General features: G+C 37.0%; 3 protein-coding genes across 3 annotated transcripts; 2 read left to right on the top strand and 1 right to left on the bottom strand.

Annotated features, from left to right (window-relative positions):
* Positions 1 to 176: 176 nt before the first annotated feature.
* On the top strand, positions 177 to 4,057 carry LOC104897451 (protein NRT1/ PTR FAMILY 6.1). The gene is made up of 4 exons (XM_010684329.4): positions 177 to 441; positions 2,020 to 2,237; positions 2,431 to 3,011; positions 3,104 to 4,057. The coding sequence occupies exons 1-4, from the start codon at positions 177 to 179 to the stop codon at positions 3,936 to 3,938; spliced, it is 1,899 nt and encodes a 632-aa protein (XP_010682631.2). The 3' UTR covers positions 3,939 to 4,057.
* Positions 2,019 to 7,219, bottom strand: LOC104897450 (uncharacterized protein At4g14100). The gene is made up of 2 exons (XM_010684327.4): positions 6,641 to 7,219; positions 2,019 to 5,917 (listed from the first exon to the last, which is right to left on the bottom strand). The coding sequence occupies exons 1-2, from the start codon at positions 7,140 to 7,142 to the stop codon at positions 5,757 to 5,759; spliced, it is 663 nt and encodes a 220-aa protein (XP_010682629.2). The 5' UTR covers positions 7,143 to 7,219; the 3' UTR covers positions 2,019 to 5,756.
* A 3,003-nt stretch (positions 7,220 to 10,222) lies between these two features.
* LOC104897449 (hypothetical protein) lies at positions 10,223 to 18,286 on the top strand. Its single transcript, XM_010684326.4, has 4 exons — positions 10,223 to 10,760; positions 11,408 to 11,445; positions 16,991 to 17,082; positions 18,022 to 18,286. The coding sequence occupies exons 1-4, from the start codon at positions 10,399 to 10,401 to the stop codon at positions 18,154 to 18,156; spliced, it is 627 nt and encodes a 208-aa protein (XP_010682628.2). The 5' UTR covers positions 10,223 to 10,398; the 3' UTR covers positions 18,157 to 18,286.
* Positions 18,287 to 19,920: the final 1,634 nt, after the last annotated feature.

Genomic DNA, 19,920 nt, shown 5'->3' with positions numbered 1-19,920 from the left:
TGTATATCAATGCCCATGCTTCATCCTCGTTCCTCACATATCTTTTGTACGAAATTCACTTTGGCATGATCCCAAGTTTATTATAAACTTGACCATCAGGAGGTGAAAGCACCGGAAAGTTTGGTGACTTAGGTGTTCATCAAGAATTGTGTGAGGCAGGAAGCTATTAGGCTCATATGGGTAGTAGGGAAATCAGATCGCCTGTAGATCACGACCTCGAAACATCCACTCCTAAGCAGGGAATGGACTGGAGTAGAACTAATTCCGACACATCTAAGAGAAAGAAGCTTGGAAACTATTTCATGGAGTCGGATGACAGACGAAGAGCACTTGGTGGAGATTATACTGTGGGGAGTACACCGGTTAACATCCACAGAAAACCTATGTCTCACACTGATCTCTCAAAGACAGGCGGTTGGGGTGCAGCCTTCTTCATTTTTGGTAAGTTTTCTTTGTTGTTTTTGATAGGAAACCACAAAGCCAAACATTACTCCCTAGGAAAATTCAGGTGTATTGATTGATTAATACATGATTTCCTCCTCAACCCAAACTTTACTTCCAACCATTGAAGTAAAGAGTTTTGCTAAGTTATGAGCTACTTTATTTCCTCCACGTTTAGCATGACTTCAAGCACAAAACTCGAAGGACTTAGCAAAGTAAGAATATCAAAAAGAAAATTCCAAGAGCATTATCTGGAATACTCTTCTTACTAACTTTGTTGATCATACTTAAGTGATCGCCCTCAATATTAATGTTTTAATAGACTGCTCCACGTAAATTCATGCCAAAAAGAACAGCTCAAACCTCTTATAGTTCAGCATTAAAGTGACCAGAACTTTGTCTCACAGCTATCATTACTGTGTCTCAGTGACTAGATTCAACGCACATACCCAACCTACATCCCATCCTGCTAAAAGCTGCTGCATCCATTGACCTTGAGCACACCGGAGAGAGGAGAACGCCAAAACTCATCATTGACAGCTGCTGCCTGCGCTGCAGGCTGCTGTATTATTGTGTATTCAGCTGCAAATTCCAGCGCTTTCACCCCTGCACCAAGTTGTGTTACAGCAGCCCCAAGCAACTATTAAACATGTCCGGCGAAAACAGAATCTTCAGCTTGCAAAACAAAAACTAAACAGCGCTTACCTGAAACAAATCTCTGATCTACCCACTGCCTGACAACTTTACCCTTCACCCAGTTCTCCATGCCACCGGACACTCCAAAGTTGTATGAATGTTCAGTTTCATTCAGTGTACCACACGACTTGCATCTAATAACAACATCTGAAACTCGTTTAATGTCGCAGTTTAAAGTCAAAGCATGAGAGCCTAATTTCCAACCAAAATGTTAACTCTAGGAGGCACATTTAGCTTCCCAGTCTCCATTACAGCATATTCCAACCATCTCCAGAGCTGCTAGCCCTTGAGCTTCTCTCCTCTTCTCTTAACAAATGGTAGGCTGATTTGACAGAAAATTCCCATTATCAATATAGTGCCGAATCAGACTGTCCATAGGCCAACTAGAACACAAGTTTTTTTCTATAAATTAAGTGTCAATATACAAAAACACAGACCTGAGAAGCTCCCTCTTCCAGTACCCAGCTTCAAAATCGATTAGGTCCTTCATCAACATTCAGAATGTGAAGACCCTTGGAGAATAATCACCTTAAACAATGAAGGACAAGGAAGCCATCTAACACCCCACACCTTCACCTCTATCCTATAACCAAGTAACCACCAGAGCCTTTTTTTTATTCACCTCACGGGGAACGAGCAACCCACTAACTTCTCCAAGAATAGCTTGGACTAGACCCCAAGGAGGCATTCATCAGACTACATTTGGAAAATAATGGCTTTAAGAACACAAAAAAGCAGGGAGTTCTCATAATTCAAAAGCCACCGAACTTTTTTATTTTTTTATTGCACTCGGAAAGCTCCATATCTCATCTTTGGTTAGTTATTCAGCACTATTATGATACTTCCAAATATTTCCAATTAACGTTTTACCCGTCCTCGCAGGAAATGAGATGGCTGAGAGAATGGCATACTTTGGTCTATCTGTAAACATGGTGGCTTTTATGTTCTATGTTATGCATCGGCCCTTCTCGAGTTCAGCCAATGCTGTTAACATCTTCCTGGGAATATCACAAGTGTCATCTGTACTCGGTGGCTTTATAGCAGATGCCTATCTCGGTCGATATTGGACTATTGCAATCTTTACAACTATCTATCTTATGGTAACCAATTATATTTTTAAGTCATTGTGTCCCTTCATTTTGATGACAAACTGATTTAAGCTTATCCTCTGATTTTTCAAAACAGGCCATTAGGATATACACCTAAATAATGATTTTTTCTACTCTGCATAAATAGATGACAAACTGATTTAAGCTTATCCTCTGATTTTCGCTTGTATGCACTGAACTAAAGGGGTTGACAGGGATAACATTATGTGCAACAATGAAGTTGTTTGTGCCAAACCAAGAGCAATGTGATCAGATAGCACTACTTCTAGGGACCTGTGAGCCTGCAAAGCCATGGCAGATGCTTTACCTCAACACGGTTCTCTATATAACAGGGTTTGGAGCAGCAGGTATAAGGCCCTGTGTCTCTTCTTTCGGAGCCGATCAATTTGATGAAAGTAGTAGAGATTACAAGGCTCACTTGGACAAGTTCTTCAATGTGTTCTACCTGTCTGTCACTGTTGGGGCTATCGTAGCATTCACTGCAATCGTCTATATTCAGATTCAACATGGCTGGGGATCTGCATTTGGTTCATTAGCCTTGGGCATGGGTATCTCTAATGTACTATTCTTTATTGGCACTCCTACTTACAGGCATAGATTGCCTGGGGGAAGCCCTTTGACACGTATTGCACAAGTTCTGGTTGCAGCCTTCCGAAAAAGAAACGCTTCTTTCTCTAGCAGTGAGATGATTGGCCTTCATGAGCTTCCAGGAAAAAGATCTGCCATTAAGGGTAGTGCGAAAATTGCTCACACTGATGATTTCAGGTAAACTTTTTAAGTTTCCGCACAAATTTGCATTAAATCAGTCCCTTGGATCTTCAAATTGGTTCTAATACACATGCTTACCATTGCTGTAGATATTTGGACAAAGCAGCCCTTAAGTTGCCAGAAGATGGCCCAGATCCCAGCCCTTGGAGGCTCTGTACAGTTACCCAAGTGGAGGAAGTCAAAATCCTGATAAAGCTATTACCTATACCAGCCAGTACCATCATGTTGAGTCTAATCTTAACGGAATTCCTAACTCTATCCGTCCAACAAGCATACACTTTAAACACCCACATAGGTCATCTTAAGGTCCCGGTAACCTGCATGCCTGTATTTCCTGCCCTAAGCATCTTCCTTGTGCTCTCCCTTTATTACTACATATTTGTCCCTATATCAAGACGCATCACAGGACATCCTCATGGAGCCTCTCAGCTTCAAAGGGTAGGCATTGGCATGGGAATATCTATTCTCTCAGTTGCATGGGCAGGGGTTTTTGAGAGGTTCAGGAGAAATTATGCCATTAGCCATGAATATGAGGCTAGCTTTCTCACCCCGATGCCGGAACTAAGTGCATTTTGGCTGCTAATCCAATACTGCCTCATTGGCATTGCTGAAGTCTTCTGCATTGTCGGATTGCTGGAATTCTTATATGAGGAAGCACCTGATGCCATGAGAAGCATAGGATCTGCCTATGCAGCTGTTGCAGGGGGCTTGGGTTGCTTTGCGGCAACAGTTTTGAACAATATTATTAAATCTGCCACAGTAGATGATGAAAAACGACGCCCTTCATGGTTATCCCAGAATATCAATACTGGCAGATTTGATTATCTTTACTGGCTTCTTACTGGACTCAGTATCATCAATTTCTGTGGTTTCCTATATGCAGCACGCAGATACAGATACAGAACAGTCCAAACGGGACAATGATGGATGAAAGGAGCATCCATAGCTAGCCCTATATCTTAGAACGACTTTACTTTTGTTACATCAGCTTAGTTTGAAAGTAAAATTTTCAATTATTCTGAATCAAGTAAATGATTTAATTACACTGCATTGTTGCAGCCTTTCATCATCTGACTGTAGCATATCATCATCTACTCTCTCTGCCCCTACGAAATAACTGCATTGCTTGCCGTGGATAATCATACATGTCAGAATTTCAAGAGTAATCATACCAATTGTGATTTATCACAGCTTTGCCTGCTTTTGATCATGCGTAACCATATAGGTATCACGGTGATACTGACTCTTCTTCCATGGTCTTGACAAAAGAAAGTTACATCTCCAGTTATAATTTATAAAACTCTCCATTCTACAGGTCCTGCTCACCTCAATCACACTCAAGAACTACCTACAGGTAATAAATTTACTTATTCCATTACATCAATCAAATTTTCACAAACAAGCCAAGCTTCCAGTTCCTCCTCTAACCCCTTATAACTCTGCCATGTTCAATTCAAGTAAAAGTTCAAAAAGATGGTGCAACAAGGATCCATCTAGCTCTACTAAAGCTAATCCTAGCAGTCCTTTTACTTAATAATCATCTACAACACAGCCATGGAGCACCAAAATTATTATAATTCAATGATAACAAAAACAAAATCAAGGCATAGAGGACGACTAAGGTCGTAATCTCTAGACGTGGCATACAGTGAACACACTCAAGCTCCATGCACTTGCAACCCCTGTCACTAACACCTAATATGTCCTCCCAAATATGGCAAGACCAAGCTTCTCAATATCACTTCTCTTTTTGCTCAAATGAAACCTTATGAGGCATCGAAGGTGGTTCCTAATCATTATTCAGAGATATCTCGAGTCACTCCCACAATTCCACACGAATGAGTTGTAGTAATAAAACTCAAATAATGAAAACCTGCTCCTTTCTAGGGGAAAGCGGTTCCTTAGAAGATAAACCACTAAAGTCCCAATGTGTGTAACTAAAATTTACAAAGCCAATCCATGTTTAACTCAGTTGTTTACATCTATGATCATTATTGCACCCACTCTCCACATCAGATACATCACACAAGTCTGACACCTATGAAGAGTTCAATACAAAGATTGTGACTAACAAAGTAACAGCACCACGAGATTGGATTTCCAAAATTATTGTGGCCTTATCACTCCCAAGTCTCCACTATTACTTATCCCATCTACGCAAACATCCCATACATGGATACTCCTTTACGACCCTATATTCTTAATATATTTAGGGAATCATATTGAGCCTTGACTTTGGGTAATTTGAAAGAATTCGACAATTTGGAGGACTATAAGAAACATCACTCCCAATATTTCAATATAAATTTCCCTGCCTACCAGTAATATGCCTATGGAAACAGCCACACTTGCTTCTATACCGGGGGGGGGGTGTTGGAGAGAAAGACAAGGAGGTTTCCTCGGACCTTGAGTCTCACAGGAAAGGACAGAACAGCTACCAGCCAAGCTCATCCTAATGTTGGTGATGATTGTGCTACCTGAAGTTCAGGGCTTCAATGCAAAAAGTAGTGAGAATCTTTGCAAGTGCAACAATGCAAGATTCATTAATAAGTTAATACTTAGTAGCAGTGTAGTGGGATGGCCTAATTTGAACATATATTACCTTCTGAAGGCCATATACTAATAATCTAATCATATAATCCATAAGCATTGACATGGAAATTAAAGTCCTCATATCAAACAGAAGTAGAAGCAGCAACACTAAGAGGCAGTAACTGAAAAGGAATCATATAACCGTAGCAGTTAAATTGAATCTCTCTGGTATGAATCGCGAGAACGAAAACGAGTTGTTTGGTGCTCCTCCCCCTCATCCTCCTCCTTGTTAAAGCAGTAATCAGGGGCCTGCCACTTGGAATCCTCCAACACAGCACCCACCTCAAAGGTCATCACATGAACTGCTCTACCTGCCAAATAGCAATTGCAGTAGTAAGAACATCAACATTCAACACTCAAGCTAATGCCATGACATTATCTACCAAGACATTACAGATTACACAACCACACAACATCAACAAAAAAAAGTTCTTCTACATTTTACCCTAACCTTTCTAAAACTCCACAAACTACCCTCAAACTTACCTTTTTAAATGCACAAATCACAATGCAGCAAACCCAAAAAACACAAGTGTATAATGTATAAACTAAATAAACACAAGGGGATAACGTATCAACTAAATAAACACATGGGTATAATGTAGAAATTGAATAAACACAACGATATAACAAAAGGGAAGGAGAAGGATCTTCTTCGGTAAATCCCTCTCCCTCGTTTCTGGGGTTTCTTTCAGTTTCTTAGTAAAAGTAGGTGACAACATTCTGCTTAAATAATAGACACAGAAGAGAATACTAAAGATTCGAACTTATAATTTCTCAATTTTGACACTAAGGTACTTATTAGATCTAATATAATGATTTTGTTGTATCCACACTAATACCAATCCAACCACAACGATACAACGTAGAATCTAAACAAACACAACGATATAAGAATTAAGATAGAAACTAAATACACACAACGATATAACATAGAGACTAAACAAACACAACGATATAACATAGAAACTAAATAAACACAACGATATAACATAGAAACTGAATAAACACGAGTCGAAAACGAAGCCGAGTACCCGTGTAAAAGACCCAATGAACGGGCCTACGTGTGAGAACATCCTCATAATACCAAATAAAGTCCACCTTATACCAAACATTACAAAGAAAACCATCAATGTAACGCTGTCCCAAATAAGTAGCACCTTCCAACCAATTAGGCCTCAAAATTCCAACCTCAAATACAACAGTACGACATTCGCTGTAACTGTCATTAAGTGTAAAGTAATAAGATGTGCCATTGTTCCACTCTACATCGTACAGAAGTTTTCCTAGTTGGTGTTGTACAAGGTTTAAATTGCGACCATTGTACCAGTCGTACCATAAATCTACCACTTGCATTTCTTCTGTTTTTGGGTTTTTTATTACAAGTACTGAGTGGAATTGTTTTGGCCATGTTTTTGGTTTTGGGTGTTTGACTTGTTTAGTGATGACATTTGTATTGCTGCTTACTCTCATAAGCAAGAGTAAGAGGAGACAAAGGGTAGCTTCTGTGGAAGTACTTCTTACAAGGAATGCCATTTACTTGGCTGTTGTTTCTCTGTTATCGTTGTTTTGTTTTGTTTTTTTTTTTCTTGTGATTGTTGGGAATGCTCTCCGTGTATTTCCTACTCTTCTTATCTAGCATTTCTCTACTTTTCAATAGGTTGCACGGGGTCGGACACGGGGACATAGATACGACTTACAAGGAAACGCAAATACTAAAAGTGAGGATATGTGGGGGAAACGTTTTGAAAGTAGATTAGGTTATAGTTTGAGAGATTTAAAGACATTGAAAGGAAAAGGTAAGTTTTTAGAGAGAAAATATTTCTTCTAGTAACAACAAAATTATGTTGGTCTCATTTAAGTCAATGTTTTTTTTCACCATATATACCTGATAAAAAAAATTTATTCACTAGATACGCTTGTTTTTTTCAAAATTCACCATATACTCCTGACATTCTTTTTCTTTATTTTTTTTAGATATGAAAACAACGAGTAATACATCATTCAAAGAAGATAACTGAAAATCTATTCGAGCCCATTTGAATCGATGTCTACGCATCTTTAACTGAATCTTCACTGAATGTGTTGTAACTTTTTGATTATCAATACCCTTGCTGTAGATCAGATCTTTCATCTTTCAAATCACACCTTCCCCTGAAACAACCATAAAACAGAGCAAAAACAAAAGAAATAACAAATTTCTACCGGATGAGAAGACAAAACCTTTATTAAAAAGGAAGATCACCGCCTCAGGGCCACTACAATCAAACACTTTGCCTCACCTTCTCTAATCAGAATAGATGGGAGGGAAAAAACCACAACCCACAATCTAACCAGAGCAAAAAAAAATGAGGGCAAAGAAATTAAGCTATGGGGATGAGGAAATCGATCGAGCGAAAACACAAAGAAACAAACAAAAGAAAAACACGCGGAGGGAGGGGAGACACGCCTTATACAAGTCGTGAGGCTAGGCGGCGGCCTCCCCAAAGGGTTTTTTGAGATAGGGTTTGGGAGTTTTTTCTTTGGAGGGAGAGAAAAAAAAATCTTTTTTCATCGAACATACTCCTGACATTCTTGAAAATACATTGACGCTAATTAACCCTAAAAATCCTAAGTAACCCTAATTAACCCTAAAAACCCTAACAAGTAACCCTAATTAATCCTAAAACCCTAAGTAACCCCGATTAACCTTAATTTTCTCTCCCTAAACCACCAACATTCAAACACCACCGCCTGACCCCATCCTCTCCCCACCAGCCACCCTCCCCCCGCAGCCCTACTTTTTCCTCGATCCACCCCTGCAGCCCTCCTCCCCGGCAGCCCCTTCCCTTGTAGCTCATCAACACAAACAAAAGAAAGAGAACTATAACAACAACAAATGAGACAAGAGAGAAAATGCCGCGAGATTGCAACCATATTTGATGCGAAGCTCCGACGAGCTGAACGCCAGTGGAATTGCAGGTGAGGCAGCAACAAGCAGGAGAAAGATAAGGAGATGGAAAACGAGGATTTGAAGGTTGGGAGAAATGGAAACACGGGAGAGTGGGGGGATAGGAGACAAGGGGTTACGGGGCGGGGGCGGGGGCTGCGAGGGTTGGGGGAAGGTGTAGGGTTGCGGGGGTGGGTGGGGGAAGGGTGGTGGTTGGGTGGTTAAGGTTAGGGTATTAGATCAAGGGTTTAGTGTTAGAGTTAGGGTTAGGCATGATTAGGTTTAGATGAGTTAATTAAGGTTAGAAGGTTTAATTAGGTTATCCATCAACGGAGATCTAACTTCCGTTAGCCAAAAGGTTATTTTTCGTAATATTTTATAAACTCAAGGGTATATGGTGAGTTATGAAAGCAGGGTATCTGGTGAATAAAAGAATTTGACGGATATGGTGAAAAAAAACATTGAATCAACTTTATCTATTCTCAAAAGATTAACCCATACTATCCAAAGTATAAACAATCGGGGCTAAAAACTACTTAATCTGTCTCGTAATATAGTGCTTGCTTATCTCTTTTCAGGTCAAACTTCAAGACCAAATATTCTCATTAATATATACAAAAAATATACTCATGTAGGATCTTATTAGGTTCGTCTCAATGTGTAATCTCATAATATCAACTTTTTACAACTTTTATTAATATGTAATTGAAGATATTGAAGGTCAACTATATACTTTAAGGACCACCTAAAAAGTAAATAAGCAATATATATTTTAAATTATTGGTGTTAGCCAATGATTATCCTCCACCAATAGTAGTGGCAATATCGCTTGGGATACTAAAGTCAACTTAATGGATATACCCTCCCAACTTTAATTGCTCTATTCGCAAGAATCAGGGATCGAACCCCTGACCACAATAAGCAATAGTACTCCCTCCGTATTTTTTTACTTGCTACATTTGATAATGTACAATCATTAAGGTAATGTCACTTTCAAGCTTTTGGGATGATACTTTTTAAGCCATTTAATGTAAAACTAGTTATTAGGCCCGGGCTATGTCCCGGGTAAGAAAAATTTTCATTTATTAATATTGTACTTTGATATGATAACACTAAATACAACTTGGTCTAGTGGTTAAAACTTTAGTACATGAACCATGAGGTCATGGGATCAAAACCAATACTATGCAACTTCTAATTTTTTTTTATTGTACATGGATTACATGAACTAAAACTCCCTAGGAAGAGCGCCACATGACACCGTTCCTCGTTTACGCACGCCTTCTAATATATTAGTATAGATAATGAAGAAAGGTGAATACTTTTGGGTGAAAAAAGAGAAAAACAAATATAATACTAATACTTTATGATAGATCAAATATTCCAAATAAGAAAATATAGCAGGTAAAAAGAAACACCATATATGAAAAATATAACAAGTAAAAAGAAAACGTCTAAAGTATATTATAAGATGGAGGGAATATGGAAGAGAAAATCACATTCCCAAGTTCCAACCATCATCCACCAAGCAAGACTTGGCCTAGTGGTAAAGATTTGACCTGAATCAAATCTCCTAGGAGCTCTCTGGCGTGAGGTTTCCCTTATTCCTCTTTCCTTTTTGCAAACTGGTTATACATGTACATAGTGTCAATTCGATAAGATCCCTCGTCCTACCAACTTCATTAAAAAAAAAAAATTCCATTTCCAACCATCATCCATCCATCTTCCACCGTGGATGAATATAGAAACATATACTTTGTACGACTTCAAACCATCAATAAACCCATAGTAGTAGTAGGTATAAACAAAGTCAGCCATTAGCTTTTTGCATTGTTTGCTTTCATCTTTATCATAATTAGAGTAATGGCACTCCAAAATGCCTCTCTTTTCTCCAAATCAATTTCACCTTCATCAAAAATCGATGATCGATTTCTCATAAAACCAGATTATTCATCGTCGTCGTCAAACCGTTTCTTATCATTTCCGGTAAAACCGTCTTACAAGCGGATTCACCTCATCGTCGCAGCTATAGATCACAAGAGCGCCGGTGGTAGTAGTGGTGGTGGTGGCGAAGCAAAAAAGACAGGAGTTCCAAACTCTAATTATGTTGTACCACTTGATAAAGCTGCTTCTTGTATTACTCGACCACTTGCTGAGATCCTTCGAGATCTTAATAAGAGGATTCCTGATAATATCCTCAAACCAAATTCCAAAATTATTCCATGGTATCTTCGTTTTTTTTCTCTTTCTTTTCAATTTTGTTGCGCATTGTTTCGATCTGATTATTGATTTTGTATGGTATTTTAGGGATTTTAGTGTGTGTAGTATTGTAGTGTGTTTAGGAAAGTTTCATATTGTGTATAATGTTATTAAGAAGGAGTTTTAGGCGAGTTAGGGTAGTTGTATTGGTTCTGATGGGTGAAGGAGCTAAAATGAATTAGGGGTGTTCGGGAGGTACCTGTAATGAATCGGCTACCTTATCGGTTTCAGCTATACCTTATCAGTTTCAGCTAGTATGGGCGAACAAAACCATTATAGTGTGTATCAGGAATTGTAATGTGTTTAGAATTCTAGTGTTAATATTATCAAAAAGGAGTTTTAGGCAAGCTAGGTTAGTAGTATTGGCTCTTATTGGGAGTCGAATTGAGTTGCTTAGAATGAGGAGGTGCTAAAATGAATTAGGGGTGTTCGGGAAGTACTTAAAATGAACAAGCTACCTTACTAGTTTCAGCTATACCTTATCAGTTTCAGCTTCTTTTTAGCTAGTATTGCTAAATAGATCCAATATATATATTGTGAAAATATGGTTAATGAAAGTTAGGTTAGTTGTTCATGGTTTAATATATTGTTAATGTTAATATGCTATTTTCAGGTACCATGCTAACCGGATGTTGAGTTTCTATGCCCCAGGTGTCGTAACCTCTTTCATCCTTTTCTTTTTTTAGCTTTTCGTATTGTTAGCTACCTACTTTAAACATTTACCGCATGTTTGGTTCAAGTCATGGTATGAAAAGGGAATGAAATCAAATAAAAGAGTGGAATGGTAATAGAAAGTCAGAACTTATTACCTTTGGTTGGGTTCACGTTTTGAAATGGAAGGAGAAATGAAACCATTACCTCTATAAAATGGATTTTGTTAGAAGGGCAAGTAACAAACTAGGGGAACCAAACAATAAGAAAGAGAATAGGTATTTGATTATGTTTCTTAGAGTCCAAAACTTTTGAACCAAACATGGTCTTATTGCTTAACGTCTAGAATGATATCATGCTGTGTTTGGAAACTGAGATTGGATTTGAAATTCTGGATTGAGTCCAATCAAGTGTTTGCTTAGTACAGATTAAAACTTGAAAGTTCCCCCCCAAATGAGTGAATTAGAAATCGTTACAACCTATTTGGTGGGGCGGTACTATATGGTGGTAATGATAATGAAATTAGGACTAATTTGCAAATTGCAAGGAAAATTCTCTCCTCATCTCCAAACATGTAAATTTTTTGCAATATTATATTCCCACTCAATTCCACCTATAAAGTGGTAATGGATTTTATGAAGAATATCACAAGTTTGAAGATGAGTGGAGAATGTGTTTGTTGTTGCTCTTGTGTTGTAATAAAGCGTATTTGCTCCATGATTAAAATGTTTACATGTTTGTTCAAAATTCATTTTTTTCATTCTTAATGGGTTGGTCTATTTCAATGCCAATGCGATGTTTCTTGTCTATGTTTAAAAGGTTTTGCGAGATTTTGAAGATATGTGTCAGTAATGTGTTTTAATGAAGTTTTTTCAGAATGTTCAAAAGCCCACCTATATGTTTAAAAGCTATGCCTCATTATCTTCATTAATTGATGTGAGTCACTAAGGGCTCATTGTCTTCATTAATTTATGTGTTCAAATTCTATGTACTTCATTGTTAAGTACTTCTTTGCTCTCTCTTTCCAGTTTTTCTGGAAATCTCCAAAATGTCTCTCCTTTCTTCTCTATCTTCAATGAAAAAGTTGCTAATGTTCTCTTGCACTATTTACATCATCAATTTACATGTGCACAAAGCCGTTGCGTGTAGGAGAAATCATCTTGTTATCCTGCTAAGAATAGCTAAAGGGGAATCTCACGGGTTAACATCAAGTTTAATAATGTCCATGTGCTAAACTTTGATCTATGGTCTGTGTTCACATATTTGTTTGTAAAATTTTACATTGTAGTCGAAAGTAGAAAGAAAGCCTGATTCACTAAAATTGGTAACAATAGGCTTGTTTTTATACTGTGTGCATTGTTTTTCCATTTAATTTTGGATAGTGATGTGCAAGATCATGGACTTAAAGAAATTTTTCTAATGAGTGGTAATATATATTTATACTAAAAGGATAGGATTTGGGGTAGGTAAATAAATGTTACCCCCCAAGATTATTTACTTCTCTCAAACCAAAAAAGTAGGCAAAATCTGACACCCTCTCTATCTATAGAATTTTGCACGTGACTTATCTGCAAAAACAAATATAGATTCCATGAAGTGCATGTCTTCAACTATACAAGATCCATATAAAAGTAGAATTTAAACCCTTGTTTTGACTAGGCAATTCCTTCAAAACTCTGCGATTCCTACCCCGTTCATGTACATCACCAAGTCATATTGCTCCTATTGGTTTCTGCTGACCTCATTTTTAAATTTGCCATTACACCTATCACTTTGCCAGGCCATCATACACAAATATAAAACAAAGATGGGAAAAATTAAAATGTGCCAATAAAAGCATCCAAGGAGTCCATCTTCAAATGTCCAACATATGTGCGTAAGGCGAATCCTTTGTATGATTTCATCTTCTGTAGGGATCATACATTTTCTAGCTGCCCACTAGAATATGTTCAAGGAGCAAAGAAACATACTATAGGAGGACCGCACCTACCTTCAAATGTTTTTGAAAGGGAAGTCAGAGTTACAACTCCTTCAACAGTGTTGCGGAATTTTCTCACTGAAAATGCACCTCCTCCAAAATATGACCACACTAAAGAATCCTCCCCATCAGGTTGATAATTATTTTAAAAGTTGATTGGGGTACACATTGTTTCCTGAGAGAAATCTAGAGGAGAACTCCCAATGCTTTTGAGTATTATTTCACATAGCATCTTTAAGGGAGGCCACTCTAGTAAAGAGCTAGGTCATCCACCGCACCAAATATTTTGCTCGGATGACTTTCTTCTTAGAGTATGTCTCCATTTGCTAATCTTCACAGCCATTTCATTATGAGGCTTTATAACAAAGCTATCCATGTCTTTTAGGGACAATTTTCACTTTGATCCACTTAAATTCTCGACTTATTTGCAACACTAATGGGGATGGTAATATAGGCAAAGTTATTGGGTAGACCAAATGATAAATTGAGGCTACGAACAACTTAGATTTTATCCATCGCCCTCTTGAACATCTCCATGATAAGGTTCCCAACAGCTTTACTTTTATAAGGAAAGCTAGGAGGACCACTTATGTGCACTGGGGGGGGGGGGAGCCAACTTCACACCTGGATGAACCTAGCCAAGTCTTATAGCTTTAGGACGTTACCTACTAGTACCAACAGAATCTTCTCAAGGTTACCTAAAACCAGTCATCGCTTTGACGAAGCAAGAGCGAGCACTTTTATGATGCTTTAAGGATCTCTCATTAGGTTTTGTTAAGGGTATACTTCCTGTCTTTTTTTACTTCTACCATTTCTAGTTTGCACGTTGCCGACACACAACTTTGAACATTAATATCTTTAATTGTGTATAAGTAAAAATTATAAAAAGTTGATATTTTGAAAATATATAATGAGACGAATCTAAAAAGATTCCACATTACTATATTTTGCCTTGCATATAAATAACACAAGAGAGTCATAATGAAGCATATGAGTTGTGTACACAGCTAATATATTAGGTGTCTTGTCCACCAAATTGCTCAAAGACGCCACTAAAATAGACAACCCGGAGAAAGTGTTTCACCTTAATGTAAGTCTTTTAGCTAGAAAGAATATGTTGGAGTAGAATTGCAAAACAGCAAAACCCCTACTTTTTTGTACTCAAATTGGAAAATGTTCTATGATACATGATCATATACCCTTTCAAAACAAAGTTTACATAACAAAACAACTTGATTGGATTTCTGGTACAAGTTAAATCCATAGGATGGGTGGATTTGTCAAGGAGTTACAAATGGCTTCCCTATTACGTTTGGACTATCTCATGGATTTTCATTAAGTCATTTACTTTTCATATCAGTAATAGATGAACTAACATGGCTATCGAGGACGAGATATTGCGGTGTATGTTAGTAACATGGGATGGTTATGAGTTACCCAAAAATGTGTTTTAAGTATGGGCTGAATTTACACAAGAATGGATATATTGACCAAGTTGAGGATAATGCGATACACTCTAGTCTAGCTAAAATATAGATAATCAATTGGGAAATTGTGTGACAATAGCGTACCTCTATAGGATTGTGGAGTGTGGATGTTTAGGGATGATCATATAAGAAGGAATGAAGGATAGGGATAGCAGGATGGGTTTTGTTAAGATGGATGTGTGGGAACATCTTAAGAGATTAAACTCAAAATGAGATATTTGAGAAGAAGGTTAAAGTTTCGAACATTGAGGATGAGATAAAGAAAACCGGTTTGCCATCTACAAGAGATGGGTAGCTATTTAAAAAGCAAATTTAATCATGCTAGTCTTAGATAAAGAAAACCAATTAAGTTGGTTTGTGTATGTGAGACGTCGACCTTAAGGGTAGTGGGAAGTCAGGATTATGGAGATTTTCCAAGGAGTAAAGCCACGTGACTTTGGAGGGAGGGAGTTGAGAATGATATGTAAAAATTGGGTGTGGAGGAGCATCTAACACTTGCCATAAGGAAATGGAGGTACAAGTCGTAAGGACAATAATTGGAGATGAAAGTTTGGCTCAGTCTACTCCATCCTGTTGGTGTAAATGAGTGTCCAAAGCAAGCGTATCTCTTCCTCACCTCTGGCTTGTAACCTTGTTAATCATTCTCTTGGTGACTGGATAAGTTCAATCTTACTGATATAGTTTTGAGACTTCTTATTACATTTCATAAGTATGTTAAAGTTTAGAAGACCTTAAAAGGTTCCTCAAAAAAAAAGGAAAAAGGATATATGGGTTGGACTCCTTTTGGAGATATAATAAGTGGTGCCTTGAACTTTAAAAGCTTTGACGAAACAGAGTATATGAGGACCTTCCACTTTTTCTCTTCTATACATCGTTTTCCTCTATATGAAACTCTTAACCGCTTTTTTTTATAGTGGTGATGTGGGGGGATTCAATGTCATAATGGGAAGAAAGGGGGGAAGGAGTGAAAGAGAAGAAAAAAAGGGGGTCATTGAGGGTGGTGATTATGGTCTATGCAATTTCTGTAATGCACAAGGAGTTTTTGGTATTCTGACTATTTTTAAAACTTAATTGAAGAAGACCCCATTGGTAGGGTTTGTAAGGAAAATCCCCCTCTTCTCTAGTCTCTTGGGGGTTTAAATCCTATGTAAATTTAAAATCTGGGGCGATGAACCCGTCTGTGGTGCTGACAGCTGACCATCTGTTGCTCCTGCCAGCCCCCATGGCTTCGCTCACTGTCGTACAAATTTGCATTGTCAGCTTTGACTAACCTTGTATAGGTAAAAGATAGGGAAATTAAATTTTTTGATGCATGTGTTCATTTTTAATTTTTAAAAGTTGAAAATTTGCTTAGTTGATTTATAAGTTTGAGCAGAAAGTTGTATGGTTTGCCTATTTTACATTACAGTTCGGTTTATTTCATGTTGGTCGTTGATTTGCTGGCTTCATTTTTCTCATGTCTTTTATATAAGTTTGAAATGTACCTTCGACGGAATCTTTGGAGGTAATAGTTTTAGTATCTAGGCCAAAGTCCAAATCAGTATGTTCTGGATTTTGGTATGATTATGAATCAAATAGGAGAAGATGATTTTACTCTCCAATATGACCAGTGTATGCATAATGCTTTGTGCTGGCTCTTTTCTGGTGCTTGGGAGACAGACAAATCAGTAAAAAGACTTGAGATTGGTATTGTCCTGTAGTCCTTGGGTCAATAAGCACAGTATGCTGGTGCGGGAGTTAATTAATGCTAGACAACAACAATATTATCCCAATGCCTTTAAAGAGGCTTGTGTCCATGGGCTAAAATGGTTCTGTTATATGCTACTTTACTCTTGCTTTGAAATGTAAAGACCGTTATTTGACAACAGATGTGTATAGATAGTTAATAGCCATTTTAGTTTAGTGCCACTCTGTAATAGTGCATCTATCGGTTTCTTGAAAGTTGGACTTTTGCCTCAATGCTAATACACTGAAGAAATATGGAACTAAAATCTTAAAACTGCCAATAGGGAGTATCAACAAGGATTTCTCATGGTACCCCAAGTCCCAACATAGTTGATGTTTATAGCTATTTGTGTAGGTTGGTGTGGAGAAGTACGTGATGTTATTTTCTCTGATGATGGAAGCGTAACAGTCGTCTACCGTGTAACTGTAAGAGGATCTGATGGAGAGGTGGGTTATTATCCTTTTCGTGCTGCACTTTTCTTGGTTTACCATTCATAATCGTGCAAAATCAAGTTTTTTTATCTCCTCATGTCGCTCAAGGAAATGAGTCATTTCAATTAGAGTATATTATTGGATGTGAATTTTGATGTCTGGTTCTGACTGCATTTTGTGCAAGGTACTGAATTTATACGTATTATGATGGATGTGAGAATATATATGTATTTCTCCTATTTTCCTTGTTGCATATGAGCTTCAATCTTGCTTTTATGAAAGATATCAGAGTGCAATACTTCGATAAAATAGCCTTCTATGATGCATGTCGTATTTTCTTCCTGATCTATAATTCTTTGTTCTCCATGTATACTCAAAGGTTGTGTTCATTTTTTTCACTGGAAATTATATTTTGGCTGCTAGAACCTTTGGAAAAGCAGGCTTTAGGATTTTGTTATTCTCTGGGAGATTAAGTAGAGAATTGCTCCCCATGAGAAAAACCTTAGTATTTTTCGAAATCTCTTGATACCTTATTTTTGGGATTGTTTTCTTCTTGGAAAAACGACTTTCTGTCCCTTCTGACATTTCTTGTTTTGTCCTAATGTCTTTCTTGTCAACCTGAAATGTGTTGCCTTTGTTTGCTACTCTATGCTGGTCCATCCTATGTGGCAGTTAGCTGTATGATACTGCGGGGATTGAATCAAAAATAATTTCTTTTAGTTCCTAGTATCAATTGTGTCATAAGTCTTAAGGTCCTCACATGACTGTAGTCTGTAGCTGGTTTCCTTAATGTCCCGTTTGCTCATGTCCCAATGCTACGGGCCATCGTGCGCACTTGTGTGCTTGCACATTGATAGTTCAATGATAGAATATCAGAGTGCTGATGTTTTCTTGTCAAAATATTCTAGCCTGATCTACGTCGTTGTTCTGATCTATTTTTTGTATTCATACTAGGCATATCGTGAAGCTACTGGAACAATATTGGCTAATGACCCCAATTCTGCTGACCCAGTTGCTGCAGCAGAGGAGATTGCCTTTGTCAGGGCGTGTGCTCGTTTTGGGCTTGGCTTGTATTTATACCACGAGTAATCATTTTTTCCATGTCTGTTTTGGATTTTGATGTACATACAATCATGTTTAGATAAGGACGCGTGACATATCATTCGTATTAACGTTGGAAAATGAACATCAGGTGAAAAGCTTGATGCATTTTGATGTATTTCCCTGCTGAATTGAGTTCACGATGATTACTAAGTGGTAGTGTAAGCTAGATAGCATTCCCGTCTTAGGAGGTTTCCAGAGCAGGTTCAGCTCAGGCCATCTTGTCTTGTGAGATGTTCTAGTTGTTGTTTGGTTGGGACGTTGGGTGAAGAAGTGAAGTTGATAAAAGTGGAACACTTGATCATGTTTTTGTTGACACCACACTTATTCACATGATTTTCAGCATAAAAAAAGGATGAAATTCCAGCCGAAGAAAAACAATCGGTTGTTTGTGTCCTTCCTTGGTGGATAAAAAAGTTCTTTATCTTCTTGGATTCCCTCATGAAGTGACTCTTCAATAACCACATCAGCATCCTAGATATTTTATTATACATCACTACATTGGGATATTGTGAGCATATTGTGAGCATAGTATATTTAAAACTAATTTTTTGTTCATTTTTTATTTGAAATATTACGAATGAGCAAAATATATGGAGAAGGGAGAACGGCAAACAAGTAAAATATATATAGAAGGGAGAGCACCAAATGAGTAAAATATAATACAAAAGGGAGTTCCAAATGAGCAATCAGTTGTGGATGAATTATGTACCTGGTACTTTTGAGTGTATGATGAATGTGATTTCATAATCTTCAATTAATAGTGAAAATTAAGTACTTTAGTTAATTGATCTCTAAGTCTAAATAAGGAATTTGCGGTAAAAGAGGGAGAGATAAACTTTTGGGAAGTATGTCAATGAAATTGGGATTATTCATAAATAAAATACTTTGGGTTTTAAATGACGATTTTTTCTACTTCCTCTGTAGGCATAACAAGTAACAATAACAAACGGGTATTATTTGTGAGGTATAAAATATTCATTTGTTGCATTTATTATGTTACTGAGGAAGTATTGTTTATTGTAAAACATGTAATGCAGTCTTTATAAAAGACTTAAAGTAAGGTTTTTTTACTAGATTATGATTTTTTTTCTTTTTTCTTGATATGTATTTGTTTCAATAAAGAATACTTTATTGTTTGGAAGTTTTTGGGTTTTTTTTTTAATTGGTAAACTGAAATGTCTAACAAGATTATGCAAATAAAGTACAGTCGTAGTATTTGATTTAATTATTTGGACATTTGATCATTTTAATTGAGGCACATCATTAAGCATCACTGCTGGCCACAGGCCATATGCAACAAATAGATTCCCTGTTAAACGCTGGATTACACCTTACGCTAACTAGTAACTACCCAATTCGTCATGCAAATAATTATTACAACAATTTTTATATGACTCGAAAAAGCTTCAAATAAGTTTGGATTGATTATTTATAGTAATGTTCAATATCGGACCTAGAGAACAAACTAAACAAACTTAGGTTATGTTCAGTTCACCTTATTTTTACTTATCTTAAATCATATCAGATCAAATCATCCCTGTATTTTAGAACTTACTATTATTGTTATTATTATTATTATTGTTATTGGTATCATAATAATTAGTATGATTATTAGAGTATTATTATTATTATTATTATTATTATTATTATTATTATTATTATTATTATTATTATCATTATAATATAATAACAACGATAATAATAACAATTATTATTACTATTATTATTTTTATTATTGTATTTATTATT

This window comes from Beta vulgaris, chromosome 6 (assembly GCF_026745355.1).
Source record: "Beta vulgaris subsp. vulgaris cultivar EL10 chromosome 6, EL10.2, whole genome shotgun sequence".
NCBI lineage: Eukaryota > Viridiplantae > Streptophyta > Magnoliopsida > Caryophyllales > Amaranthaceae > Beta > Beta vulgaris.
The sequence above is the reverse complement of the archived record's forward strand: the minus strand, read 5'-3'. Positions and strand labels throughout refer to the sequence as shown.

What these genes read in the sequence shown, in the direction of transcription:
- LOC104897451 (XM_010684329.4), top strand. Translation starts at nt 177, where the DNA reads ATGGGTAGTAGGGAAATCAGATCGCCTGTAGATCACGACCTCGAAACA. An exon ending in TGCAGCCTTCTTCATTTTTG is followed by an intron (nt 442 to 2,019) that starts GTAAGTTTTCTT and finishes CCGTCCTCGCAG; the next exon opens with GAAATGAGATGGCTGAGAGA. An exon ending in TTACAACTATCTATCTTATG is followed by an intron (nt 2,238 to 2,430) that starts GTAACCAATTAT and finishes ACTGAACTAAAG; the next exon opens with GGGTTGACAGGGATAACATT.
- LOC104897450 (XM_010684327.4), bottom strand. Translation starts at nt 7,142, where the DNA reads ATGGCATTCCTTGTAAGAAGTACTTCCACAGAAGCTACCCTTTGTCTC. An exon ending in TCATTGGGTCTTTTACACGG is followed by an intron (nt 5,918 to 6,640) that starts GTACTCGGCTTC and finishes GCTATTTGGCAG; the next exon opens with GTAGAGCAGTTCATGTGATG.
- LOC104897449 (XM_010684326.4), top strand. Translation starts at nt 10,399, where the DNA reads ATGGCACTCCAAAATGCCTCTCTTTTCTCCAAATCAATTTCACCTTCA. An exon ending in GTTGAGTTTCTATGCCCCAG is followed by an intron (nt 11,446 to 16,990) that starts GTGTCGTAACCT and finishes CTATTTGTGTAG; the next exon opens with GTTGGTGTGGAGAAGTACGT. An exon ending in TAAGAGGATCTGATGGAGAG is followed by an intron (nt 17,083 to 18,021) that starts GTGGGTTATTAT and finishes TATTCATACTAG; the next exon opens with GCATATCGTGAAGCTACTGG.